We start from the raw sequence: 23,187 nt of genomic DNA, 5'->3' as shown, positions 1-23,187 counted from the left end.
TTTTTATGGTGCCTGATTGTATTTCATATCGTTCAATCACCTATATGTATTTCATATGAATCCATCTCAAGAAATTTCAAGCTGATAAGGTTTTACTTAGGATATAGTCACAGCTCACACATGAAGGAGCCAAAAAACACATCATCACACAACTAAGACAACGAATTTTGTGAGTTCATTGCTTTATGGCAGTTTGAAAATATTAGGTGCCCTGCCCATTTCTAATGATATTCCCTTACTCTGCTCTGCGCCTGTGTTTTGTAATCTCTACACAATAAATGGAAGGAAAGCAACTTGTCATTGGTCAAAAATAATGCCTAAATACTCAAAATTATAAGAATCATGTCTGAATGTTCCATGAATTTATGAGGCTTATTCCATGTAAGCCAGTGACATTTTATTTGGTAAAATAAAAAGAGAGGAAGACTCGAACAATGAACACAACAGTTAGGAAAAAAAAAAGAAAAAATTATATATTTCCTGCGTTTCTCCCTAATTTTTACAAGAATTCCATGGCTCTACTAGGATTTCAAAATGACCAGATAATTCCTGATTTTTTCTCAAGATTAAAACCCTACGTTGCAGTTTTGCAACTGACGTTTTCATTGTTATTTATTCCTGGGAAGGCTGAAGGAGTCAATTGCATTAACTTAAGGTTTTGATGGTGTTTATCTAAAATGGTAAAGACTTCTGTGCATTCATTCGTGTTTGGGTTTCTTGAGGCAGCATAATTTCTCCAGGGAAAATGATGGTTTCTTCGGATCTAGATCGGAATTTCTAAACCAAAGAAACAGACCCTGAATTACTGACAGCTTACCATTATCATGGAACATGCTCTCATCATACCAGAGGTAAAAATTTCTCATGCCTTCAAAAAACTTCCCAAGGAAAGTCATCGCATCTTCAATCAGCAAAAGCTCTACAAGCATCCTGTGACAATGCAACCCAAATATCACCTTTGTATAACGAACGCCTCTACCATGAAGTAAGCATTTTCCCAGTACTTTCCAACTCATTACATGAAAGTTTTGCTGTAAAATCAGGGTGTATCTCTAAAACTAGCAGTGCTTCACAAATAAAAGTATATTAAGTAAAAAAATGAAGACCATTAAAATATTAGATTATAACTTAATCAGAAATTGTTTGCTGGAGTTATCAGGTTAATCTTTAGATGTATGATTTATAATAGTATAGAATGGAATTGAAATTACCTGTTTCCCCGAAATAGGCTCACTCCCAACACATCTTGAAGGACTTGCCGAAGGGTATGCCAGGAAACCGAACTAAAGAAATGTGACGCGAGGTCGGGCAGTGTCATCAAAAGCTCTGAGTAAATATAAGGCTTGGCATTGATGCAAGGCACCAACTGCCCTTCAACGTAAGCTTTTGACACTTTATACGGCATATGCTGTCCTGTCACTTGTGTCTCTTGTATTTGAATTAGTTTGTATGCTGCTGGGTCATGACGTGACAGATCACCATTACTCCCCCCACCAGCATGCACACTTGTTGAGCCCCCACGCACATTCCCCAACACTTGATTGTTTTGCTGCTGCACTCGGCTGTGAATCTCTTGCTGCCGTTGCTGCTGCAATTGATGGTGCTGCTGCTGTTGATGCTGCTGCTGTTGCTGTTGTTGCTGATGCTGCTGCTGCTGTTGTTGCTGTTGCTGCCTCTGTTGGTGGTGCTGAGTCTGTTGTGGCTGCCTTTGCTGGTGGTGTTGCGGCTGATGTTGTGGTTGCCGCTGCACCTGGGGGGCCTGGGGTTGCGGTTGCAACTGGTGTGCTTGTTGTTGAAGCCTCTGGGTGTGGTGTTGTGATTGCATCTGAGCATGCTGTTGTGACCGGTGAGGTGATCTAGGGGGGGAGGAAAGATCTATAACCTCTGCAGAAGAACTGTAACCATAGTGAGAATTAGTCTGCGCTGCTGGTAAGGACACCTGGGAAACATGAGGATTGGTGGATGGGACAAGAGGGGGAGGATATTTGGCACTAGAAGACATCGGCTTCAAGGCCATCACTCCAGCCACATTAACACTGGAAGCAGTTGTGGAGTTATGCATGAGATTAGGTGCAGTTAAAGATGGAATTGACAGCCTTGTGTCCGCAATCCCATGAACTGAACTGTGTGAAACCGTTGGAAGTGCAGCAGACGTAGCATATGCTGTTGAAGACCTAACGAAAATAAAAGTTCAATTATATTATTACACTGCCAACAATATGGGTACCATTAGAATGCAATATATAAAAAATTTTGCTTCAACTTTGTTTACAGCTACAAAGTAAACGCACGGGAAGTCCAATAAACATATGTCAGTTGCCACGGGTGGGATGAAATACTATTTGATACATTCCTCTAATGTGAGCAGGGTGGTGTATAGCCCTGCCCCGAAACCTGTGAAATAGTCTCTGTACTGACATATGTAACTACATATAATTACGGTCAATTAGTAATGGACCGTTGCCCTTGATGCCTTTTTGATGGAGAAATACAAGAGCCAGCACTATCGTAGAGATTTTGGAAGCCAACAGCCAAATATGGCCATACTTGGCAAAACATACCTCAGTACTAGGTGGCTGCATTATCCAATCATACCTAAATTTTGCAAGTTATCCTACTATAAATTTCCTATTTGAACATTGATGGAAATATTAAAGTAGAGAAGACAGAACAGAAAATGTATGAAGACATTTTCAACTACTGAGTCCTCTCTGCTCTTAAAATCTAAGCCTTAATTGAAGGAAGATTCTCCAGCACAAAGTGAACTGTTTTTATAAAGCATCAACGAATATTTGGTGCTGCACTCACCATTTCAATAGACATTAATAAAACAATTTTTTCCTAACATTCACCAAACTTCACACGCTCCAACACTTTCATAATGGTTGGTATCAATGAATTGCTACTTGCCAGCTTACTTTATATCATTATTATTAGCAAATAAATTACTCTTTTTGAGTTTTATTGTACTTGAAGCATACAATATAGGGCCAATCCTCGCCGTGGATGAATAAAGATATACTATCAGTTGCAAAATTCTGTCACCCACTTTTGAAGACCATTACCTCAAACACTGCTCATTCGATTAAAAAATATACATCACATTAAAGCTCTATTATTTCTGCATTGTCTGATGACATGCAAAAACTCTATGCACACCCTATGGTCTTAAAAATAAATTTTAGCATGGTACTCAGGTAGATGTATTGCGTTTATGGCTTTGTAGAAAAAAATGGATCGACATATCAACACTTCCTTTTCATGCGTTGTAGCAAAAGCCTATCGCAACAGTCATATAAAATTTCATGCTATTATGATCATCATTATTTTAGTAATCGATGGAAATATAAGAAGTCAGTACTTTACTGATCTGCTCACCTGACGAAACCACTGTTGGGATTGTCTTCTTGCAGTAGAGCACATCATTGCAACTTTGCTAATGATAAATTTCCAGATCAATTAATATGTTGAAATTGCTAAAAAAAATTTGAGCTCTGAGCATTCTGGAACTACCACAAGCCAGCTAAAAAGAGCAATGGTGGGGAGTGAAGGATCCCCCTGTCGCAGGATCATCCAAATGGTGACCAAGGAAACGTCCACAGCAAGAATCGAGACAAAAAACCAATAAGGCTTTAGTTAACATACAGCATTTAAAGGTAAAAAGATTGAAGAGCTGACAAAAATCGTTGAATACAGAGAGATATTTTCATTATTTCCTATTCAAGTTCCACTCAAAGGTTTGGAAATCAAGTAATTTCTGAGAATCTATCAATAGAATTTTTTTATTTCTTTAGATGAATATCCTCCATTGAATATACTTTACTATCATCTGGGAAACACCAAATTACAATTACATCAACAGCAATTACAAAACGTCTTTCCTGTTGCATTGCTGGGAATGCTTCCCTAATCCCACTAATGATGCCAACGCATGGACCTTTAACAATACTTATGAGCACTTTTGAAAAACGACCCTTGCTGCCACCATTTATGAGTCCCATTGTCTCATGAATTGCAAAAAGCTAACGGGCTTCTTGTTCTGGATAGTAGGCCTCTGACTGAGCAGCACTACACCCCTCTCCCCAGCTCTTTTTGGCTGGTTTTGTGGCAAAAGCACTCGTGAACCAGAACAAATGTTAAATGACACCGAGTTATCTACAGATTCCAGAAATATTTCATTAGCAGACTTATAATGATGGATTCTCTAGGTCAAAATGGCGATCCAAACAGCGATTACCTCAAATGCGTGGACAGACTTTTTACATTTTCTAGCGAACTAATCGGGCTCATGACATGATACTTCGTAGGACTATTGTGAATGCGAAAGCAACGACAAAAATGGAAAATTTGATATTTTAATTCATTTTTTGCTACAAGGCCATAAATGAGACATATCTGTGCGGTAACCTGACCACTGCAATAAAATTCTGTTTCTCATCTCTTCATGAAGTAGTTACTGTAGCAAAATAGTATAGTAAACACCATTCGTCAAAAAAAAAATAAAAGAGCTTTGAAATATTAGTCCCCACACTCAGGGGACAGAATTTTGTGATGCATAGTACCGTATTTGTCTGAATATAGTCCCCCCTTTTTTTCCAAAAATGTCCATGGTAAAAGTAATGGGGGACTATATTCAAACACATTTTTTAATTTTTTTTGTGAAACTCAAGCCTCAAAATTAGGGGGGGGGACTATATTCAGAGGGGGACTACGGTATATTGTATGTTTCAAGCACAATGCAGCACAAAGAGAGAAAAATTTATAACGTCCACCAAGGATAAAATCTCTCATCTACGAAGAAGATTCTATCAATCTATCTTAAGAAGCAAAATAAAAGTATGAACTACAGGAGAAAAAGGTTTACAGTAATGGAGCTGTTGTAGCCTTCACCAGCACACGAATTGTTGATAGAACTAGGTCTGACTGATCCTGACTGTAAATACTAATAATATAGTAATAATTTGGGGCTATACATTAGGGCGGATCGCAAAAATCGATTTTTTTCAAATCCATCTGGCCCAATGAAAAAAAGTTGTGGGACCGATCAAAAATAAGGCCTGAAAATTTTGAGACCTGTACGTGAACCCCTGACCCTCGCTCAAATGCAATTTAGGGGGGGATGGTCAAAATTCGAAAAATATAATATTTTATGGTCATTCCCTGTAGATTTTGCCGAGTTACTGCCCTTGAGGACAAAAATTTCGTGCATTTTGACGTATCTGCCACCGTTTAGCCATAAAATGCCTAATTTGAGTCCGCGTCCACGAAGAAAATATTCCAACGCCCACGCAGCGTCGCGGATACCAGAGCCGCAGGCCGATCCCTTCCCCTCCACGCTCGCTTCTGCCCATTCACGCCTCTAACACAGCAAAATTCATCCCGCGCATGCTGCTAGGAGGTCGTTTATCTTTGATAATATAAATCAGAAGATGGTAGAAGGTAAAAAACGATGCGTAGTGAGACGACTTGTCCCTTATTTGGCGCCTTGTCGGCGTTAAACAAATGGATGTTACCAACTTTTAGAGAAGTGATGAAATATTTTTAGACCTGCGCAGGAGACTACGGTCTATGAAGACGCCTCTCGAGTGGCTATGAAGGTTTGGGAACTTAGGTTATGCATATCTATTCCGGTATTGTCCGACAGCTGTGACTAAATGGATGAATAAGGGTGAAGGCCGCCGGCGTACCCTCCCCGCTCCCCTCTCGAACGCCCCAGTTGCAACAAAATTCACAACAAGTGCGTCTTTTTTCGTTAGTCTTACTAATATTTGATGTATTAGCATCGTCCAGTGAGGAACAATCACGAAGGAATTACTCAATTACCTGCTTTCCGGTCTGTATTTCTTATGTTAGTGTCATTCCTCGTCTTTTGCTGCTGTCAACAAAGTTTTGGTAAATTCTTTTGCGAATCTCTCGTCCGTATGTATAATTAAAGGAATATTGAAATTTAAAATTTGAACTTTCATCAATAGATTTTTAAATTCCACAGCGCTAAGCTCAGATATAGCCGAAGGAACCGGGGTCTCTCTCCAATATATCATCAGCCTTTATGTCGATATTAAAATCCAGCAATTAAAAAAATCTCGGATTGGTCGCCAAACGCATCCTTGCAGAAACGCAAATTGGGTCCCTAGATTACCCTCCCAACGTTTATGTCGCAAATCCAAGTCAACATAGTGCAATTAGCAAATAGACCATTGTAAGGGATGAAATACGATTTTATGCTTTTCCGGCGAATGATGTGGGTAAACTCTTTTCGGGGTTCAACAAAATTTATCCCTTAGGATGAGCCCCCAGTCGGAGCTTGAAATGTCGGCCATTATGGAAAAATTAACCTGGTGGGAATTCCGAGAAGATCCTACCCACACTGCAAGGGATGTTGGAATTATGCTTATAGCAAAGGGATGATGCCTCCTTTTTGGGCGGTATTCGCTTGGTACCATCATAATCAAATCCTTTTTAATTTTGTGTATCTACTTTTCACTCGGAAAGGAATCGATAATCGCAGATTTTATAACTTTGCTAATCCTCCGATGGGGGAGGCAAACCTCCAAAAGTGGGACCCTGTTTCTTCAACTAACACCACACATTCCCCTCTAAACTTGTATTGATAAGTCCTCTTCCCTTTTTTCATCAGACAAGAGTATAGTCTTTCATTCCAATAAAAAAAGGCCCTTTAATGACACCCCTCTTTTCTTATTCACATTAATTAGCATCTTTTTCTGTCTACATATGTAATTCTGGTACACTAGCTTTGATATATCTTACGAAGTTATGACTTTTGCGTCAGCTAAAGTTGCGGGAACGATCATTGCTGTTGCTTGGTTCTTGCATATACCTCTATTACAGTTGGCAGACCCATTTTCCCCGAAGAAGTTCCCATTTGAGGTTATAGTCCTTAATGTTTATTTCATGAGGAAAGTAGAGATACAAATCGGCTAATTTATCGCCAGTTTAATTTTCTTCGGATGAATTGATGAAGAAAATTTTTGATACTATTTTCCCGTACAAGAATTGACGATGATGACTCAACGCTCTCCTACGATTCCCTTTTTTCCTCAGTTGTCGAGTTTCTTTAGGGTTCAATCCAGCAGCCATCATCTTTCTTTTCGTCAGATTGTCTCTCAAAATACTTCTCATTGGGGGAACCTTATGCTCCTCCATGCACTTACACGAAAAAATATCGCATGATTTAAAATGTTCCTTTAAAATTGTTTGAGTCCTGTACTTCAATAAAACCCTACTTTTGGCCTATTACGATTTTCTGTAAGTTTTAGTACTTCCTGCGGTACCGCTAAATCCATTTAGTCACATTCATAATGGAAGAGAAGCGCGTCACCATAGTTCGCACACCTTCATAGCCACTCGAGAGGCGTCTTCATAGACCGTAGTCTCCTGCGCAGGTCTAAAAATATTTCATCACTTCTCTAAAAGTTGGTAACATCCATTTGTTTAACGCCGACGAGGCGCCAAATAAGGGACAAGTCGTCTCACTACGCATCGTTTTTTACCTTCTACCATCTTCTGATTTATATTATCAAAGATAAACGACCTCCTAGCAGCATGCGCGGGATGAATTTTGCTGTGTTAGAGGCGTGAATGGGCAGAAGCGAGCGTGGAGGGGAAGGGATCGGCCTGCGGCTCTGGTATCCGCGACGCTGCGTGGGCGTTGGAATATTTTCTTCGTGGACGCGGACTCAAATTAGGCATTTTATGGCTAAACGGTGGCAGATACGTCAAAATGCACGAAATTTTTGCCCTCAAGGGCAGTAACTCGGCAAAATCTACAGGGAATGACCATAAAATATTATATTTTTCGAATTTTGACCATCCCCCCCTAAATTGCATTTGAGCGAGGGTCAGGGGTTCACGTACAGGTCTCAAAATTTTCAGGCCTTATTTTTGATCGGTCCCACAACTTTTTTTCATTGGGCCAGATGGATTTGAAAAAAATCGATTTTTGCGATCCGCCCTACTATACATACATGACTTTAACCCATGAAATGATTAATTCAACATTAACTAAGATAATGGGTCTTTAATCCACAGAATATGGTTTCAAGAGAGCCATCTTTTTCTGAGAAAACGATTACATTTCATTACTTTTGAAAAAAATGTTAGATCAAGATTTTATTTTTAATAACTAATATTTAATTATGTATTAACACACTCAATGCGGATGCCTTGAATTCAAGGCATCCCGCGCTAGCCTAGGACGCGGATGCCTTGAATACAAGGCATCGGTCCCGCTAGGTATCTCGGCCCGCCATCTGCCTCCGCGTCTTCTACTAGACCCTGCAATTGTGCCCAGCGTCTCAGTGTGTCTTCTCCTGTAACTGGATACAAGTCGTTTGCTTGCAGCAGATTTTTTGCCTTCTTTTTATTATAATATATTTATTATAATTTAATTATAATATTTAATATTTTCTTTATTAATAGTGCAAATTTTAATAATTTTGAACTATGTATGATTGTATACGATTAAGGAAGACGTAATATCTGATATTATTGCAAAATATTTTTTCCCCGTGGCGGTGTGTTATGATAAATTTTCTCAGCATTGAGTGTGTTAATCAAACTCCTCACATTATGTCGTTTCTTTAAAAAATATGCAGAAAATATAAGTAAAAGTTAAAAAAAGCAAGAATTCTGTAGGGTGCCGAGTGAAACTTCCTCTCGGTGTTTAAGTTGACATTCCACTTATAATATCCACTATAAATAAAAAGACATATCAAGAAGCATAACAAAATGCAATTGTTGAACTCTCAACCGTGATACCTAACAATTTTCAGATCAAAATTCCTCTGCAGGTGACATCTCGTCACAGCGTATCTCGTGTCGTGTATCTTTCACAAGTTATTCTAAAAAGACAATCGGAATTCGTATGATAATTCGTGAAATATGGTTGCTGAAGGAGTTCATGTCGTACATGAATTAAAAGGCATTCAAACGGAAAAATACAACTAGAAAGAAGCACTTTTATTTATTAATTTTATATAAAGCTGTTTGACAGTGTTTTGTCAACTTTTTCGAAAAATCTCTCCAATGAAGGCTGAACTACAGCTTTCTTCTTCTCTTGATAAAGGAGCCTATAGCAGGCAGTGTCTCTCTAAAATAAAAATCACCTTGGTTAAAGCCAATAATGCCCACAATCGCATATGTTCGTGCTGTCCGCATATACTGCCTTATGAAAGTTAAATGTCGGGATGTGCAATAAACATCGCAGGAGATTCAAAATACTACGGACAAATGTTCGAAAGTCCAAATTTAGCACACTAAAGCCAAGTAAAAGGTGTCAATTTGGAATGTACGAAAGTGTCGATTGTATGAAAGTCGAGGACCAACTGAATTGGCGTAAAATGTTTTCCAGTTATCCATGGATCCGATACTACAACAAAATGGTTTTACAATGAAATGCCTTTAATGCTGATGGAAATGCTTCCCACTAATTAAAACTATGAAAATTAACATTAAAAGACTGACAGAGTAAATTATATTTGACATCATATCTCATAGAGTGATTTTGCTTACTATCAAGACACATTCATAACACCAAAATGTAAACTATTCCTAACTCAAATGATCCAGTTCGTATAGTTTAAGTAGAAAATATTTGGGGAAAATGAATATAATGCAAAATTTCATGCTTTGTAATTACATAATCACATGAGGCAGAAGTAAGGCCCTCTAAAAAATGAGCCACAATAGTTTTTCAGCACAAGCACCCTTCAGATTGCGTGCTCTAGATCTATAGCACAATAGCTATTTCGATGAGCATGCTGCAAAGATACTTGACTTATATATATGCCCTCATCATCTAATAAATTATGCCAAAGATACATAATAGAATAGCATACTGGAATGCACACAATAAAGTGCAAGTGCAGACAATGCTAATTTAAATCCCCACTACAACATACCTTGCAGAGAGTCGAAAACACATTCAAACTTATACTTAAGCTAATTCAATCCATCAGCTCTGACATATGTAGAATTCAGGGCCGTAAATTGACCATTGGTGAGAGTCTCCCAAAATTTTCTCCAAATTTTCCCATAACATTTAAGCTTAACTTCTAGGAAAAATAAATTTGTTAATTTGGTTTTCATTTACCTAAAGTAGAAAAGTAACACATTAATGCATTCAATATATAGCTGATATCATTTTTTAAATGCAAATTACAAGATTATACAGCCATGCATCTCAGGATCATCCTTAAAACAGATTAAAGAGAGTTCATATAAAGTATATGCAGCTTGAAAAGTTATCTCCTAATACTCATAAGAAACAAAAAAGATAAAATCAGCCATCACTCAATATTTAGCCAAGTCATTATAAGCCTTAAAAATACAGAAGAAACACGACATTAAACATTGAAAATTTTTTCATGGATTTCAAAATTGTAAATACAATGTGCATAATGCTTAAAAATGTTAATATGTAATTCCAATAAGCCTACTGGTATCCACATTTGTCAAAGATTTGGCATCCACTTTGATTATCCCCCCCATTAAATCAAAAAGATGACAACTTAACAAAGGTTGACAATTACAGCACACCTGATATCTTATCCTATCGAAATCTTTAGTAAACTCCTCCTTTCTTAATTTCAGACAAATCCTTCATGAAATCAATAAAACCTAGGGACAGCCTTTCGCAAACAGAAAAGTTGCCATTAAGGTGCATCATTCGCAGCCTGGATATCATCATCACTCTGTCAGAGAAAGGGTCTTTGGTGGTCTTAATGACAGCGGCTGAGTATAACAGCGAGGCACTCAGGCAGTTGTCAGACTGCTTCAGCATACCAACCTATTCCTGCCAATCCCAACCCCCAACACCAAGAAAAGATTGTTTTCTCAAAGAAAACGGACCACAGGAAGGATTAACAGCTCTTTACTGCCACCTCCCTATCCGTAGCCCTCATTTCTACATCCTACCAAAAATACACAAATGTAATAATCCCCACTGTCAGATAGTTTCTTCAATTCAATCTCCCACAGAAAAAAATTCTACTTTTGTTGACCATTATCTCCAACTCATAGTCCACTCTTTGTCTTCGTACATAATAGACACATGTCACTTCCTCCAATGCCTTCACTCGACCACCCTTCCAGGAGACAAAGACGTGATAATGGCGACCATCAACATCACATCTGTATATATGTCTATACCACATGCAGAAGGCCTCTCCACTCTCCAACACTTTCTCATCCAACGCTCCTCTCCACATATTCTGAGCACTAAGTTTCTCATGGACCTCTCCCAGATAATCCTCAAACACAACTCTTCCTCTTTTAATAACGAGCACATCACCCAATCTAAGGGTTGTGCTATGGGGAGCCGGTTCAGTTCGTCCCATGTCAAGCTTTTTCTTGGCGTCCTAAAACAGTCTTTTCCCATCTCATACCCACTCACACCCACCCTTTGGGTCCAATACATTGATAACATATTCCTTCTGTGGCCACATGGCATGGAATCCTTGATAGCTTTCATCTCCTCCCTCAACTAATTTTCCTCCATTAACTTCACATCCTATTATTCCTCCACTCACGTCACATTCATTGATGTACACATTTTTCTTACTAACAGTAAATTTAACATTAACTCAGTACACATAAAAAGCACTAATAGGTAGCAATATTTGCACTACAATAGCTGTCATTCAGCACATACCGAAGGCTCCCACCCTTTCTCTCTATCCATCCGTGGTCACAGAATATGCAACAATGTGGACTCCTTAGATTTATTTAAAATCTATACCGAGCCCTCCAAAGAAGGGGTTACCCGAAATCCCTCCTTCAACACAGACTCCAAAAAAAAACCATACGTCCCAAAACAACAAGGCTGGGACAATTTCTCACAGTCCCTAAACCTATTCACAACTTTTTTCCGGGCGTGGACGTACTGCGTAGGACTCTAAAGGACCCCAGGATCTTTCCCCATCCTCTCGGACAACACAACCACTTCTAGATTTTTCCCGCGATGCCCTTCACTAGTCTTCAAAAGACCACCAAAACTGACCAGAATCTTTAAAACAACTATACCATTGTCCAAACATAATACAGTAGAATCCTGATTTAAGGTTTTTCAGGGGGGACAAAATTTAAAACACTAAATGTGGAAAAACACTAAATGAGGACCTGCCATTTTTTTAAGGTTTTAGGGTCTGTAATGATTGGAATGGCTTTTTATGAATAAAAAAATATTATTTTAAGTAACTAAAAGGTGCTGAATGCAGCAAAAAATGCTTTAATGAAATGTTCTCTGCCCTATGAAGGTTGGATAGTACTTTTCAGGAATAAGCTAAAAAAATGGGTAGTAAAAATAAGTAATGAGAGGATGACAATTGTTTTAATGAAATATTTTAAGAAAATTCTAATAAACATCAACTTAAAAGCATTCTCACACGGATTATTATTATGGACATTAGTGATTCCATTTATATGCATATTTCAGTGGTCTCGATGAAATTTAGAATTTTTTCTGTAAAAGTGACATGTAGGTGACCATAGCATTTCTAATATAATAAGAAAAGGTGTAAGTAGGAACTCGAAAAATCATTAAGAATGAGTGAAATAAAGGGACAGCAGAAGATCGCTAATCCCGAATTCTCAACTACCGAATATCTAGTAAAAGGGAGGTTTTCTGGAATTATGCCAACTTAACGTTTTCTGTTGCCTCGGCGAAACAAGGGATTCATGAGCCTTTAAAAAGCCTCCTATGCGCACATTTTGGATTTCAAGGTCATCCAAAAAAGTAGAATCTTATTTCCAGTATGTGTACAAGTCAATGGTGATTCAACTCGATGATAACACCAGATTCGTTGTCATATATCCGCGGCCTAATGCAGGTCGAATGGAGCCGGGAGAAGTCTGATCACCTTGACTCCGACTCGTCTTGTTTCTCGGCAGCTTTTAATAAAATTTGGTTGGACCTTGAATAACGATTAGCTAAACTCGGTTAAGTGAAAAGGTTTAATCTTCAACAGAACTGGATTTCATCCGAAAAATTGTCAGTGCCTCTGGAGTTTGGCAATTTCGTCAGGGTTATGATGTCGAAGTCAACCACCAAGGGATAACTGCCGGATTTTCGTATTTTTCCGCGCTCATCTATTCTACCGTGAGTATGCGGTGATTTTTTTTCCAGCATGAGCGATTTATTTAGAGTCATGGACCGTGATAGTTCGTCAAAACTCCGATTGTCATTCTCTTTTGACATTAATTAGCATTAGATAAATATTTTTGAATCAACAGGGATATCAACCAGCCGCATGTCGGTAAATTGGCTACGGGATATCTAAACTACGATGTAAAATAATGTTGTTCCGTTGGGAAAGAATGCTCTCACTCACGGTCATGACAGGGGAAACACTTCCTCTGTTCTTTCGCTGTTCCTCCGTGGAAACTGACCTTGGAATGGATTATAGAAAGAATCTTCTAGTGAACTGCGCAATTGATATTGGGCCTCTTCTTTTGAAAAGAGAAAGTAGCCGACTGAAAAAATATTGGGCTAATAATCGACTGCCCGTAGGTAGTAGAGTTGCAAGGGGCATAAGCCATCAATTGAAAACATAACGAGAAAACCATTATTGTAGCGGCCCTCGGAGGATAACTCGTGTCATCAGTCATCACGTATCATCGAAGTCAAGTTCAAGAAGTGAAGGATAAGGTAGTTCAAGGTTATTAAGGGATGACTTTGCTCCATTAGATCGGATCTGATACAAAAAGTGCCTGGTGTTTGGATCAGGAGGGGAGCGAAACATTACGAGAACGCCGTGTACTGTGCCCAAGAGCGTCAACTATGGTTCTTTATTCAGTAGGAGATACTTGCAACATCATATAATAAGCTTCATTCCTGTGGAGTCATGGTGACCCACTCATAACCGCTCATAAATTGGACGTACAGTTATTCCTCTTTCTACGCACATTTGATTTATGAATTTTCAGAGATATGTGCATTCAAAATTTTAAGATTTCCAATTTTTCACCTTTCGACTTGGCTGATGCTACGCGGTATGGGGTAGAGGAACTCTCACTGAGGGCACAATCTGAACGAAGTATCATCGAATCCGGTGTGAATTTAGGAACTGTTCAGCATTTCACCCGTTCTTCCTTACCGCAAGGAGTGATTTTTTACGGCTCTGGCTGCATCACACACCCAGCTAGATCAGTTCGTAATATCGTGAGTTAGAGAATGATTGTGACTAAAAGGAAGCACGAGGCTTGGAAAACAGGAACACGGTGCTCCCATGAATGCAGCTAGCATGCGATCGCTTCCGTTTTACGAAGGGGATTCTAACGCAAATAATAAGCCCGGTGTATCCTAGCACTAATGCTGTAATTCCAATGATTTTGAGTCCGATTTAATATTTTTATAAAGATCGCAAAAAGATTGAGCAAGAGTGAAAATCATGTACGGATAATTTGTAACCCAGATATACCGCAGCCAGATAATCGGGAGTCTGCTGTATGTAAGACAAGAAGTGCATCTTCTCCTTGGATACCAAGAAAAAAAAAATCACAGAAAATTCCAGTTTTATTACTATTATTAAAAATTAAAATTAAACTGCACCTAGCTACAATGACTATGAGTTTTGCAAGGCATCTGGAACATAGTAATTGCCATTAACTCTCGAAGAACGATTGACTCTCTCACCAATCCCACACAATCCCAGATCCACGATCAAACGACAAGTACTCATGGCTGCCAAGTTTTGCCAGATATGCCAACCCTTGCCCAATTCCTAACTTATGACTCATTACCATTAAAAAAATATACATAAATCAATTCCAGCAAATTTTATGACGAGTAGGAAACTGTAAACAAATAAAAATAATGATTGAACGAGCTGAAAAAAATTTTAGATTAATATATGCCACACACATGGTCTCATAGACCATGCACTTCTTTACTAATAATATGGAAAATCCAAACCAACAGTGAAAGCTGCGGCAAGTACACAGTAAAAGCACATGGAATAATCATTAAATCCAACAGAAATTGAAAAAGAATGTTAAATTTGCACTAATGAAGTATCTTCTACCTTTGAGCGCATATAGATTTACGCACAAACATAATACATATTTACTTAGAGTAACTAAGAACTATATAAGGAGAAAGGGAAGTTCAACTTTCTTGAGAAGCACAAATGGCACCACATCCTAAAACTTTGGGAAGTGACTGCACAACTAAAATTATATTACCAGGGAAATACTATGGCAACCTAAACCACCCTTCCCATTTTAATAATTTTGATGAATGTGTTCAAACTGATAGACCAGGATCTTGTAGATTATATCTATCTTTGGCAAGGTTCTATGAGATGTTTCATAGAAGAAAATTACAGAATCATGCTGATATTAAAGTACAAATTTTCACAGGAGTTCATCATATACACTGAACATGAAACATGCAAAATAATTAAAGAAATACATTTGTTACACGAAAGTAAAAAAAGCAAATATGTAATACTCTTAACCTTTGATTGCCAACAATAAAATTTGTCAACCTTAGAATAAATAACTCACACTAAATTAGAAGGTGCAGCAGTTCCTCTGATCAATGGAGGAGGGTGAGAAGCCACAGTAGAGCTTAATGTCGATTGTGTGGGAGGAAGGGTTGCTGAACCAGTCATCGGTACCTGTGCATTTGGAATAAACAATCAAAGATTAGAAAACAAAAAACATTAAAATTTTATAAATTTTGAAAGAAAAGGTTGGGATTAGTAGAGTTCACACACAACAGCAGAAATCTATGAACAGCAAGCAAGAACCACCCAGATATCTACAATGTTAACATAGAAAGGTCAGGTCAATTTTCAAAAGGTTGTGGCTAGGAGTAGAGCCAGATCAATTTCAAATAACCACAACATAAAGATGAATTTAGAACAGAAAACATATTCCCAACCATATAATGGTAGACATGACTTTCCATGCATTAACCCTTTGGCTGCAATGAACGTACCCGGTACGTTCGCACCGTAGGCTGCTGCGCACGTACCTTTCTTACCTCCCTGCCCTGCACTCAGCACTTTCACCGCATGAGAAAAGTAGATTTCTGAAGAGTGAGCAGCAGCAAAAGGGTTAATGCTTAACCTTTAAAGCCAGATTTAAATACTCAATAGATGACCTACATTACTGGATTTTATAACAGCCCTTAAATTTTCCCAAATACTTAAGAATGATAAGGTTTTTTTAAAAAAGATGAAGGTATTAATTTTAATGAAAATTAAAATAATTTTTTTCAATCAAAATGACATAAAAATGCTACCTTGGCAAAGACAAAAAAGTTTATAAAAAAGGTTAGTTAAAAAAGTTTAGTTAAAAATCCCATAAAGATATTTTAATGCTGGTTTCATTTACTATAGGCACTTCCCAATAAAACTTTATATTATACTGCAAAGGAAGTTGCTACCCAACAGAAACTGAACAAATAATTAAATCTTCCTTTCGTCAACGTATTTTGTTATTCTTCTCTCTCCTTTTATTTCCCACATAACCCCTTCTCCTCCTCTTCAATCCATGTTGTTATTGTTTTCCTCAACTTAACCCATATGTTCACAGCTTCCAGCTATCTACCTTTTACATCCATATAATGATGCAGTATTTGAATTTAACAAAAATACCATCCTATAATTAAACATTACTTGAGTGAGAGAGTTCAATGAGCAGGAGAAGAAGACTCATTCATTCACACCTGATGATGAAACAGAGTTATGAAACCTGGATCATTTCCAAAGCTAAGCTTGAAGCTAAGTTATTTCTATAGAATTATAAGTTGGGTTATAGTAAACAGGCTACACAATTTATAATTACTCATGCTATTTCAAGACAAAAGTGGGGTTATCCTGGATATTGTAATCAACCACATTTCTCCAATTGCAATACCATATGCCCTAGCTTGACAATATTAATTCATTCCAGAGAATAGATAGCAAAGAGATATCTATGGTATGCTGAAAAAGCATTATTTCGGGACGAGGAATCAGTTTAAAGAGTCAAAGTGCAAGTAAATGTAGCTTCATTATAAAAATGATTCTTAACCCATTAGTGCATAGCATCCGATATATCGGACGCACATATTTAATTTTTTTCTGGGCTCCATTTGACATTGTGATACCACATTAAGTTCAAATGGATGTCTGTCTTCACCGCTGCCCTAATATTTTACCTGCCTCCTTGAATTTATCGAATCGAGTAGCATTTATGCGAGATATGGCATTGAAAGAATTTTCAGTCACCCACATGGGGCAAGTAAATTATTTTTTATTGAAGTATTTTGCTCAATATGTTGATAACTTTTATCTCATTTTTGTTCTAAAGGTTGATCTTCCTATTTCCTATTTTCTCAAGTCTTTCTGTACTATTTTGTATTTGTTATCAACAATGAAAACTGACTGTCTGATATATCGGATGCCATGCACGGGGGTGAGTTCTTGTATCCAATCTAATGATGGCTGCTCTTACATTACAACCAAAAATTTTTGTTTTAGCATTGTATATGTAATTATAACATCAAATTAATTTTATTTAATGGTGTAGAACAAGCATATTGTTAGTAGCTATTCATAAAAAGACCATTGGTCTTGGCAATAAATACAAACGAACACCCAATGCCACCTCTGGAGGTGAAAAATGATGCAAACTTACATTTGCAGACAAAGTGGCACGTATACTAACTGTAAAAATGTGAACCTAGCTTTGGAGAAGGAGGACCTTATGGCATTCCTCAGTGATACGATAACGTCAGGCTATGCCAAATCTTTTTTATCGCATTTCCATACAGCTGCAAGGATTGTGGCCACTGTACACAGGTGCATCTCATGCGCATGAACCCCATAGAGCTACTAGTTTTTGGTTGCATCCGACGTGACCTTTGAGTCGTTTTCTCATTACTGAACGCTGCAATTGTGCTCAGCACCACCTAGCACTCATTCCCCACCCTCTGCTTACTCTCCCACCTTACGATTACACCCCCACTCAGTCTGCCATATTTAGAAGTAGATCTTCCAGTTCCAACACTGCCTTTTCTCGCAACTTCACCATTCTAAGGTAAATGGCCCACGAATATCCCTGCTGACCTTTCAACTGTGCATTCCAACAAATCATGTTTCTTCATACGTTCTTTCATATTTTCCTATTGAGAGGTAAATATGACCATGAATTCCAAGATTTAAGTATCCCCTTCTCTGGGTACTATCCTTCCCGAGCAACGCCGGGTGGCCGGCTAGTACCTATCCTAATAAACGTTCGTTTTGGCCCAACGAGAATGATGTGCCCACACATTTATCGGAAAGCATTTGCTGTAACCGATTTGAAACTATATTACGACATTTACTCCTGAATGACAGCTCACAAAGTGAATGAAGTGACCGTCTCTTCAAAATCAGACTATTTTTGACGATGCTTGAAACTGCCTTCCAAGTTTTTGGCGTCCTGGAAAAAAAGTAATTGATTGCTGAGAGCAGGATACCCTAATATGGGAAGCATTATGCGAAGCAATGTATCAGGGAAAGCCTATTCATTTGGCTTTAAAAATGTCCTTATGCACCAGTGCTAGCTATAAGCCCATATTTCAAGTGTACTCTGGTAATGATGCCTACAAACCTCGGTAATTTGATCTAAGTGAAGATATTGTTGAACTCCTTGTAAATGCTGCTTATGAACCAAAAGATATAGGATACAAGTTTTTTTTTATCATTACTTCACTAAGGTGAAATTCATTCTCATTAGGCACCTTGCTTCTCTAAATATCAGTGCAAGTGGTGGAATGCAGGAGAATATGGCATAAAATTACCCAGTCAAGACAAAGATGATGATGAAGAAGGGTCAAAGAGGTGCCTATTGCTTTAAAAGTTGCGATAATGCTCTACTTGTCAGGTGCAAAGATTATTATGTCGTCACTGCTGCAACAAACTATGAAGTTTTCCGTCGGTGCTACAAAACGATGGTCAAGAGAGAGAAAAAGCAAGATTTCTGTACCTCAGCCAACAGTTTTCTTATCTCATAGCCTAGGGATGGGTGGAGCTGATCAAATGGATCAGTTTATTGCTTCATATAGGCCCAGAATAAGACAGAATAAATGGTGTTGGTAGCTCATTTTAGCATTTTTTCGATGCTGCTGCCCCAAATGCGTGGCATCTTTATCGAAAAATAACTGAACAGAAAAGGCTTTCTTAAGAAATTTCGAAGGTGACTTACCTTGATTATACTAAAAATAATTTTGAAAATCAACTATCCAAGACAACGTACCCCTTTTCCAATTAATTCTGTTAGATTTGATCGCCTAAGCCTCTGGCCACTATTTATTGTTACCCAAAGACGTAGCATTGAGTGCAAAGGGGAGGCAAAATACATTTGTAGTAATTGAAACGTTACATCATCGGATTCATCCAAAATGTTTCTGCGAATATCATGTAAAAGCGTCAAAATAAATTATGTTCCTAAGTGAAATATTGTTTATTTCTTGTCTTTCAACAGCAAATCACCATGATGATTATTGTTTTCATTTACTGAATAATTTGAATGAAATTTCCATTGGAATGCGCTACAGTAACCCACACTACTGCTCCCTGGCGTCCGATATATCGGAGGAGCTGTATTATTTAAACTACTGACAATAAAATTTTTTTACATAGCAGATATAAGTTTAAATGAACCTTATTAACCAGAATAATTAATGTTTTAATGAATATTCGACAAAAATAACTTTACGAACTAATGGGTAAAATTAATAAGGCTTAGAATGACATATTTGACTGCCCAATTGGAAACAAAAAAGGTGAAGTTTTAAATTAAATAATCCATGAATATCACCTCGTATTCTAAGTCAAATCCATCGTAAAGTGGGGATCTACTGTATAAGCAAATAAAATGCCTGGATAGAAAGCAGAGCACCAATCAATGCATACAAGGGTCGCAAATAGAAGTCGTGTTCTGGGAGAGAAAGATAACAAGAGCACTGACATAATGTATTAAAATGGATATGTACATGAGATGACAGAGTCACTTGTTCCCTAACATGCCCCAACAAAATAACTAATGAAAAAATTGTGCAAGTTGATCACTCAATCACCAAAATGTCCACCCCCACACCATTAACCTCCATCATCCAACTCAGGAGTGTGGAAACTACAACCCCACTCATGCCATTCATTCAGGAATGGTAGGTGAATTTTCTTTGCTCAAGGCTTCATTAAGTAGAGTTAAATGATTTGTCATCAACTCCCCCTTCACGTCCATACCTAGTTCTTGAACTGTACCATCAGGATTGCTGAAGCCTGATATCAAAAAACTTATGAGGTAAATTCTTTATGGGCCTCCCACCAGGTCGCTTAGAAATATTTCACTTCGTAATCTCAACCCACCAGCCCTAGAAACCTATGTTGCCCCACTCAAATAAGAAATTTTCACCTTTTTTTTAACCTCCCTCCCTGCCTCCAAACCCAGGTCAAAGCATCGCATGGTCACTGAATAGTCTTTCCCTTTAAAAGTCTATCCATTTACATCAATTATTTAGCTCTCACACACTGAAAGACCCAGGTGAACTCCCTAACCCACCAAACCAACCTAATCTCACCTGCCTACCTGAATTACAATCATAAACTGGAAATTTTATACGCCTTGCCTATGCATGCCTATGTGTTTGTACCTTAGTGTTTGTCTCTGATGATGACATTCTACATAGAAAACATGGTTGGTTAAATAAATGACGTGAAATTATGAAGACCTTGCTTTTCATTCACAACCACTATGAAATGCTTAATGCATGGTGAATCTGGGCTTCAGAAGAAATGGATGCAAAAATAAGATTACGGTGGGGTCAAATGATCTCAATGGCACTTCCTGGCTATAGAAGATTACAGGCATTACTCTGAATACATACATATTTCATTAGTCAGGCAAGAAGTATGAGAAAATAAGTTTCCAAGGCAACAAAGATATGGGAATGAAAGCCGGATCAAAGTGAAAGCAAAATCAATCAATTTCATATGTTAATGACTTCATGAGTAGCTTGATTAGTTTCAAGTCAGCATAAGATTAAAATCACAGAAAGTGATCACTTGGACAATATTACTCATCTAAATTCAGCAACCAAATTCTTCCAAAACAAACACCCGTACTATTGATGAGGGAAGGTGGCAGACAAAGTGATGACACATAAGGTTTATTCAGCAAAAATACTTCTATTCGATCAGGTAAGTAAGTATATAATCACTAAGATATGATATCACTAATGATATACTTAGATATAAGTCATTTTATGCATTGCAGTTTACGATAAAAAGAACAAAATCGGTTGAGAGAATAAAATATCATGAAAACAAACCTAAACTTGATACTTTTTGGTGATTATTGGGCGCTGAAATGACATAGATTCCTCAATCTTTGACGATTACACCTTGCAGTTAAAATTAAACGTGTTGCATGCACGAAATCCAATGCAAATAAACAGGTTTTAGTTGACGACAGACAATTCAGGATATTTTTGGCATTACTTCCAATATATACTTTTTACGAGTCAGGCAAAAAGTATATAAGGAGTGGCATTTCAGGCGCGAGGTACAATTTGATTCCATGAAAGAGACAATCTTCCACTATCATTTTTTCACTCACCTGAGCATAATATGGTTGCCCTGGTCTTGCCCTTGTACTTGGGTACTGGCGACTTGAGGCAGTTGAAACAGGATTCAACTACAGAGAAGAACAACTTCTAAATTTTAATACTTTGAAATGGCTTACTTAGATTTCAGCAAAAACAGATCCGTATTATTGTAGGGAGTGAAATATATGGGAAACTCGAAGGTCAGGCAGTATTAAAAGAATCTCAAACTAGAGTCAAACTTATGGACAGAATATTATCAAATGAATTCAAAATCTTTCTCCTTACCCCTGGAATTCCAGTTGACGCTAATCTCATCGTCTGGTTGGTTGTTTGATATGTAGGTTGGCCGCCAACCAAACCAGACCAACCATTTATTGCAGCAGCACTGGAAGTGGAAGTCTGACAAACATTCATTCGGGCAGATGAGTGAATTGTGGTCGTGGGTGGAATTTGGGGCTGATGAAGAGACGGGGTTGGGACATGGGAATTCGTTTGCAACATTTTCATCTGGTTATCACTGGAAATTATCGATTTTGAAATATGGTGGGAGGGTAAGCTTGAAGATACACTGGTTTTAACAATTGTAGCGGGCGCACCTCCAGGCTGTTTAGTCCACGCTCCTTGCTGTGCACCGGTGGACACGTTGTCAAGGATGAGAGGATTGATCACTTTGGATGGCCAATAGTCTTGGAACTGTGTACTCGCAGGAAAGTAACTTTTAATATCGTTTAAACTGATCACAGAACAAGTATCACTCGCAAATAACTCGTTTCTTATCCCTTGAACTTTACAACAAAATTTCAAATACGAAAGATCCCATCCTTCCAGCTGCTTCGCTTTTAACTTCAGATTATCCGTTTCACCTTCGAAATAGAATAGCGGCACGTACTTTTCACCATCCCTCACAGTAAACGGCACCACAGCCTCTCCGTTGATTCGAATAAAACCACACTTATCCTTAGGATCGTTTTTATGGAGCAGAAGTTTACTGTAAGTCACTTCAAGAAAATTGTAAAATTCTATAGCGTCTTGAAGGAGAACAACCGAATCCTTACACGTAAAATTCTCTTTTCCGAACTGCCCTTCACTATGCCTAATATTAATTTCATTAAGAAGTCTGGCCTCTGCCTCAGTGATGAAGTAACTTCTTATGCATGTACAACTATACAAATCTGGATGCACATGGGCCAGAAACTTATTTAACAATTTCATTTCCACCATTCTCACAGCGACGTACTTCACACCACGCCTGAATACGTAGGGAACATAGCACTTCCCAAAAGTTTCCCAACCAAATCTGCCTTTTGCACTCTCTTCGTCGATGGGTGTCTCCTTCTCAACGTTTTCGGCAGGCTTTTTCGAAACATCCTTGTTGGCTGGGGTCGCCTGCTTTGTCAAAAAATTCTGGATGCTCGTTTGTCCCGACTGTATAACATGGTTATTTGTCGAATGACTATTACGTGAGGCAGCAGTGGCAGCCAATTTCGTTTTGTTTGCCTCGACCATTTTCGCAGCCAATGCATTAATTTCGGCATCTTCGGGTGACTCCTGCTTAACTTGCACACCATTAGAGCCTGAAAAAGCAA

The 23,187-nt window shown here is 38.1% G+C and overlaps 1 protein-coding gene across 3 annotated transcripts in view; it reads right to left on the bottom strand.

The window, feature by feature from the left end:
- The window catches only part of LOC124166557, a 46,740-nt gene that overhangs the window by 22,702 nt on the left and 851 nt on the right, over nt 1-23,187 (bottom strand). For all 3 annotated transcript variants that reach the window (XM_046544118.1, XM_046544120.1, XM_046544119.1), the window contains exons 2-5: nt 21,887-23,175; nt 21,613-21,690; nt 15,526-15,638; nt 1,212-1,856 (exon numbers count right to left, since the gene is read on the bottom strand). In XM_046544118.1, the coding sequence (XP_046400074.1) occupies nt 1,212-1,856; nt 15,526-15,638; nt 21,613-21,690; nt 21,887-23,175 (2,125 nt within the window). The remainder of the gene's footprint in view (nt 1-1,211; nt 1,857-15,525; nt 15,639-21,612; nt 21,691-21,886; nt 23,176-23,187) is intronic.

The sequence above is a fragment of the Ischnura elegans genome, chromosome 10, assembly GCF_921293095.1.
Source record: "Ischnura elegans chromosome 10, ioIscEleg1.1, whole genome shotgun sequence".
NCBI lineage: Eukaryota > Metazoa > Arthropoda > Insecta > Odonata > Coenagrionidae > Ischnura > Ischnura elegans.
Note: the sequence above shows the minus strand (reverse complement) of the source record. Positions and strands in the feature narration are given on the sequence as shown.